Source organism: Salvelinus sp. IW2-2015, unplaced genomic scaffold, assembly GCF_002910315.2.
Source record: "Salvelinus sp. IW2-2015 unplaced genomic scaffold, ASM291031v2 Un_scaffold1298, whole genome shotgun sequence".
Classification (NCBI taxonomy): domain Eukaryota; kingdom Metazoa; phylum Chordata; class Actinopteri; order Salmoniformes; family Salmonidae; genus Salvelinus; species Salvelinus sp. IW2-2015.
Genome location: NW_019942825.1, coordinates 300558 through 307710, shown reverse-complemented (window position 1 = coordinate 307710; position 7153 = coordinate 300558). Strand labels below are relative to the sequence as shown.

General features: G+C 45.5%; 1 protein-coding gene across 1 annotated transcript; it reads right to left on the bottom strand.

The window, feature by feature from the left end:
• Nucleotides 1–5: 5 nt before the first annotated feature.
• LOC112070348 (inward rectifier potassium channel 4) lies at nucleotides 6–6753 on the bottom strand (the record flags this gene model as incomplete). Its single annotated transcript, XM_024137763.2, has 3 exons — nucleotides 6498–6753; nucleotides 1174–1375; nucleotides 6–978 (listed from the first exon to the last, which is right to left on the bottom strand). Coding segments are annotated over exons 2-3 (1065 nt in total), but the record flags the coding sequence as incomplete, so codon positions are not given.
• Between the last annotated feature and the right edge of the window lie 400 nt (nucleotides 6754–7153).

The window sequence follows — 7153 nt, the reverse complement described above, 5'->3', positions numbered from 1 at the left end:
TTGATCTCGTGGACCACGACCAGCGGAGACACCAGGAAGAGGCGGTCCAGGCCCTCATCGTAGCCCACGTCGATGTCCGTCTGCTCCATGGGGAGGTACTCGCCTTCGGCGGTGACGTGCGGCCGGATGAGCTGCGCCCGGACGTGAGCCTCCACGATGTGGCTTTTCCTCATGTTCCCCAGGCGAAACATCAGGCACAGCTTCCCGTCCCGCATGGAGATTACCGCGTGGTGYGARAACAGCAAGGTCTGCGCCCGCTTCTTAGGTCGAACCATCTTGGCCATGATGGTTCCGATCATGAAGGAGTCGATGATACAGCCCACAATGGACTGGACCACCACCGTAGCCACCGCTGCCGGACACTCCTCGGTGACGCAGCGGAACCCATACCCAATGGTGGTCTGGGTCTCTATGGAGAAGAGAAACGCCCCTACGAAGCCTTGGACGTGTAGGATGCAGGGCTTCCACTCCACCCCTCCTCCCTCCAAGCCGGCCAGAGGCCCCTCTCCCAGGCCGGGTCGAAGGTCGAAGTCCCCATGGGCCAGGGCCACTCCCCAGAAGACCACCCCGAAGAGGAACCAGGAGAGCAGGAAGGTAGAGGTGAAGAGGAGCAGCATGTAACGCCAGCGGATGTCCACGCAGGTGGTAAATATGTCGGCCAGGTAGTGTTTCGTCTTGTCTTCCATGTTGTGGAAAACCACGTTGCACTGGCCGTTCTTCTTCACGAAGCGGCTCCGGACATGGTTGGGCCCCGTCGTGGAGATCTGGCGGCCGTTGTGGACAGGCTCTGTTGCTCGCAGGGCTAACGAGCTGCCGCCTCCTCCTCCTTCTGACCCTCCTCCTCCTCCACCACCACCACCTCCTCCGCCCCCCATACCCCTCCCAGTCATATTGTGGTGCATCAGGGGACCATGGCCATTGTGGAGGCCCAGGGTGGAGATCTTGAAGTGGTCTTCATCGGTGGCTACGATGCTGTATCTGATGTGAAACAAAAACCCAAACAAAATASGTGAGTTTAGAGAGGAGGGTGAAGGAGACATGGTTAAAGGCCCAGTGCAGTCAAAAACGTGATTTTCCTGTGTTTTATAGTCCAAGAATAGACAACAAGGACATGCTTTTAGAGGCAGGAAAAGGGGGAGAAAAGGAGCTGATTGTCCTATTCYCCAGTCCTACCTGTTGACTCGCACCGCTCCCATGGCACCAGTGATCATCAGGCTGTGTCTGTGTGGGCAGTAATCAGGGCCGCGGTGGCCAGTGCCAACCATTAAAAGAGACCAGCTTGGTAGGAGGCTGTGGGCAGAGGGGCAGGAGGACAACAGCCTCAGGTCTAAGGACCCCTTGGAGATATCAGCGTTGCCTCCTTCTGATGCATTTCCTGGAATGACAGCAAATCAGAGAACAGTATGAATTTTTAAGGTCATTCAGAATCACAGCACCCAATGCACAGTATTCCTACATCTACACATGTCATRCAGGACGAGGGTGGGAGATAGTCAACTCTCTTCATGCGTGAAGAAAAACAGACAAATATTCATCATGATGGTTATAGATTGAGTCCCTCGTAGCCGGTCGCCCGAGGCCCCTTTATGTCAGCATGGGGTGGAACACACTAACAGACATAGGAGGGGCCAAAGGTCTGAAAGAGAGGGGAATCTGTGCTGAACTACTGTTAAGGGAACAATTGATCTGGTGTTTGGCTTGATGACAGGGTTTAGTAGGCCGCTGAACGTAGTGGGTTAGACTAGTACCCATATGTGATCGCTAGACTATCAGGGCGACCAAGGAAAGCGTTGCATAACAGCCGTAACAGGTTTGTAGCTGCACGCTATAGGACAGCAGCACTGGATGGTTTGAAGTGAGGTGTGAGTTAGCTATGTGTAGAAAAATACATGTCCAACTGCAGTAGCTCACTAAAGCGCGCTGTGACATCACTGTTGGTCAACGAAACTGACACCGTCGACACACGTCAGCACGGATTTATTAAAACACACAGACTTGAGCGTGAGTGGCACACACATACACACGCCGCACACCACACACACTGTCCACAGACTGACAGGATTTAGCAGGATTGTTTTTTACCTTTGCGTGACAGTCTATGACATTTTCTTCCCTCTCAAATACACACACAGCAGATGGACAGATGTTGCTCCTGCCGTGTGCTTATGGCCGGATTGAGGACCAGGATCCTTCCCCAACTTAAATCCTCAGTAAGAGGCTGGGATAGATTACGTCAGCATTGTTACATATCAACCACTGTAGCAGCTGGACCAAAAGGGGCTGACGAGAAAGAGAGAAGAGAAGAGAGAGAGAGAAAGAGAAGAGAGAGAGAGAGAGAGAGAGAGAGAGAAGAGAGAGAGAGAGAGAGAGAAGAGAGAGAAGAAGAGAAGAGAGAGAGAGAGAGAGAGAGAGAGAGAGAGAGAGAGAGAGAGAGAGGAGAGAGAGAGAGATGAGAGAGAGAGAGAGAGAGAGAAAGAGACGAGAGATGAGAGAGAGAGAGAGACTGTGTTCTTAAGGAGTGTTTAACCAGGGTCACACCTATCAGGTCTTTCCATACCACTTCCCGAGATCCTGGGAGTTTGATTGGACAAGAATGTGTATCTGAGTGAGTTGGAGGAGAAGAATAATGTATATGAGTGGAAAGACTGTGACAGCTTGAGTTCTCATTGTGAGTCTATGGATAATGCCAGATCATAATGAATCCATCGCCACAGACTGAGGAAACTGTTATTTTCCGGTCAACCTGATTCCCATTGAGACGTGAAACTCAGAATGTAGCCATACTGTTAACCATATCAGCATCTTCAGCATCAGAGGCTTCCAAGACATATAGATGTACTACAGATCTAGAACATTTGTTACAATATACAGTACCAGTCAAAGGTTTGGACACACCCTACTCATTCAAGGGTTTTCTTACTATTTTCTACATGTAAATAATATGAAACATCAAAACTATAAATAACACAATGGAATCATGTAGTGACCAAAAAGTGTTTAACAAATCAAAATAATTTTATAGATTCAGATTCTTCAAAGTAGACACCCTTTGCATTGATGACACCTTTGCACACTTGGCATTCTCTCAACCAGCTTCACCTGGAATGATTTTCCAACAGTCTTGAAGGAGTTCCCACATTTGCTGAGCACTTGTTGCGTGCTTTCCTTCACTCTGTGGTCCAACTCATCCCAAACCATCTCAATTGGTTGAAGGTCGGGTGATTGAGGAGCCAGTCATCTGATGCAGCACTCCATCACTCTCATTCTTAGTCAAATAGCCTTACACAACCTGGATGTGTGTTGGGTCCTTGTCTGTTAAAAAAAAGTGATTGTCCCGCTAAGCGCAAACCAGATGGAGATGGCGTATCACTGCAGAATTCTGTGGTAGCCATGTGGTTAAGTGTGTCTGAATTCCAAATAAATCACTGACAGTGTCACCAGCAAAATACCCCACACCATCACACCTTACTCCTCCATGCTCCACGTGGAAACCACACATTCGGAATCATCCACTCACTACTTACTATGTGTCTTCACAAAGATACGGCGGTTGAAACCAAAAATCTCAAATTTGGACTCATCGGACTAAAAGGACAGATTTCCACTGGTCTAATGTCCATTGCTCGTGGTTCTTGTCCAAGCAAGTCTCTTTTTCTTATTGTGTCCTTTAGTATGGTTTCTTTGCAGCAACCATGAAAGCCTGATACACACAGTCTCCTCTGAACAGTTGATGTTGAGATGTGTCTGTTACTTGAACTCCCTGAAGCATTTATTTGGGCTGCAATTTCTGAGGCTGGTAACTCTAATGAACTATCCTCTCAGCAGAGGTAACTCTGGGTCTTCCTTTCCTGTGGCGTTTCTCATGAGAGACAGTTTCATCAATACGCTTGATGGTTTTTGCGACTGCCACTTGAAGAAACTTTAAAATTCTTGAAATTTTCCGAGATTGACTGATCTTCATGTCACTTAAACTAATCATGGATTTTCATATCTCTTTGCTTATTGAGCCGTTCTTACCATAATAATGGACTTGGTATTTTACCAAATAGGGCAATCTTCTGTTATACCACCCCTACTTTGTCACAACACACTGATGGCTCAAAACACATTAAGAAAATTCCATAAATGAACTTTTAACCAGGCACACCTGTTAATGGAAACGTAATTCCAGGTGACTACCTCATGAACTGGTTGAGAGAATGCCAAGTGTGCAAGCTGTCATCAAGGCAAAGGGTGGCTATTTTGAAGAATCTCAAATATAAAATATATATTTGATTGTGTTAACACTTTTTGTACTACATGATCCATATGTGTTATTTCATAGTTTTGATCTTCACTCATTATTCTACAATGTTGACAAAGTTCAAAATAAAGAAACACCCTTGAATAGAAATGTTGTCCAAACTTTTGACTGGTACTGAGTATAAGAGATAGGAAGGGAAAATGGCACCCTATTCTCTACATAGTGCACTACTTTTGACCACATCTTCATATGGCTCTGGTCAAAAGTAGTTGCACTATATAGGGAAATAGGGTGTCACTTAGGACGCCGCCAAAGGACAGTCAGGAACCACTAGTCCCTGAGAGAGCAGGAGTAATTAAATGTTGATGATAGTTATTAGCCGTTTCCATAGGAACTCTTTCCCCTCCTCGACGCTCTATGTTGCCGTGTCGAGCGGGGGATATTTTAGCACGAGGCCCGCCGCCGAGGTGAAGCGATAGGGTAGAGACACCAGAGTGTAAGTGCTCTCCTGATACTGAGTCACATACAGGACTGATCCACTTTAATGGCGGTAAAACTGAATCACACAGAACAGAGACAAACACCCAGATATTTCAGCACATTTACATTTTGGCAGACCTCTCATCCCAGAGTGATTTACCACATAGTAAAACATACATTTTCATACTGGTCCACCGTAGGAATAGAACCCACAACCCTGGCGTTGCCAAGTGCCATGCTCTACCAACTGAGCACCCCGACCAAACCTACTCTCCACACCACAGCCTACTCCACACACAACTCTACACACACAATACATTTAGGGCCTGAAATTGTCAATATGTATATACACGCTCAGATTGCCTTGAACCGAAACACTTAATCCCAGGGGAAATTAATATGAAGGATGAAAGTGTTGGTGTCTTGTGTCTCTGTGCTGTGTGTGTGTGTGTTGTGTGTGGTGTGTGTGTGTGGTGTGTTTGTTGTGTGTGTGTGTGTGTGTGTGTGTGTGTGCGTGTGTGCCTGCTGCGTCGCGTGCGTGTATGCGCTCGTGTGTGTGTATGCATGTGCGTTGGCGTTGCGCTTTGTATGTGCCGTGTGTGTAATCTCTAATCCAAACTGTGATATGAAAGGTGGATGCAGTCAAGCGACCTGGCTTAAATGTCTTCTTTATCTGAGGCTGACATTAAAAGGAGAGAAAGAAAGGAAAAAGAAAGTGAAGAGTTTAGGTGACAGCACAGGGCAGGCTCCGCTTGTCAGGGATGGATGGATGAAGGAAGAAAAACAGGGATATAGAGATTATGACATCAGAGGAATGGGTGTTACTTTTGATCCGGTTTACGGTGATTGGTGGCGTTGTGGGTCGTCATCACTGAATAAGCATTGTTATACATGATTATGCAGACGTTATTGTAGGCAAAGTAATAGAAGGGGGGAAAGTTATAGTCCGTCTTTTTTGAATGGCTTTAGGGAGCTCTATGAACACAGTATCTCGTTCAAATATGCACGACTGCACGTCCTATCGAATGCCACATTATTGTGTAAAAAAACATGCCCTTCCCATATCTATGAAAAAATATGGGATGACGAGATATCCATTCTTTGAATAGCCAATAAAACTAAAATTATACTTTTTTTATAACACAGTGCAGGGTAGCCTACGCACTTGCTAAACTATATCAAAGTTGATGCTGACGGTGTAGAGCTGTCCAGTGCTGAAATCTATTCCCTCGCATATAGGAAATAATAATGTGTGAATATTGGAATTATGTGTCCATATCTGATCTAATTCGAGTCTTGCAAATCAAAACCTCAGGATATCCAAACTGGCATACCACATCGCCTACGGCCTAGTCAATAAATATGTCACACAATTAGGATTTGCCTGCGCGTCATTTACAGTTGATTGACATTATAGCCAGAACAATGCGTTACGTTAGCGATTCATGATCCTTTTACAGTTTTTTGTCTGAAGGACAGTGAACAGCAGAAACAACAGGTTTCACTGGGCTCTACAAGGCGAGGAGTTCATGTCGTACATAATACCGGGTGAAAACAGACAAGATTACCCTGCAGTTTATTTCGGGGCCGTAACTAGTGATATGAAGTAGCTTCGTCGAAACGCGGCATGTTAAAAACAACAAAAATCTTCGATAGCCAACCTAAAACCAACCAATCTTAAAGACAAACAGGTCAAGTTCATGACAACTTGTCCTGTCAATGGAAAAGTGTTTTTGTCTATTAAAAACTGTCAACGATTAGAATAAATACTCACCTTTTGAATGGCAAGTTTGTAGCTACTTTGAAAAACACCGTTGACATCCTCTCCAGAATAAAAATAAACACATCCTTAATGTTCTGTCCTCTCTCTACGAATTCCTTATTTGCAGCCCGTTCATTGTCTCAATACGTTCATTTTGAAACTTTTTGTCTTTGAATCCTAATATTCTCCAATGTTCTTGTGTTGCTTCATTGCATCCCACTCAACTGTTCGCATTCGCTCTCTCTGTTGGACTCGCACTTGACTCAATAAGCGCTCGAACCCTGTATGTGAAAGTTGCGCACGCACCATCTCTCTGTCCCTAGCTAGCTGTGGGTGGAGAGAGAGGGCGGGCGGGAGGGATGGAGCGCTTGTCACTTTGATTATGTCCCCGTTTACGTGAGTTGTGTTCCTGCAGAGTGTAGGTGTGCTTCCCTCATTATTTACCCCGCGCCACAGATTTTTATTAGACTGGCCTCCGAGAAGAGAAAAACAGGTTCTATGCATTGCTTGATTTTCAGTGAATTTAGATCACTGTTAGTGTACATGCGAGCTGTCTTTGTGCGATTTTGAAGCTGTATTATTGAACTGTGAATAGATTTATAGAAATAGGCCTAATAAAAAATTAATACAAAGGAAGTCCCGTTGATTAAATATTGCTGTTGAGAAAT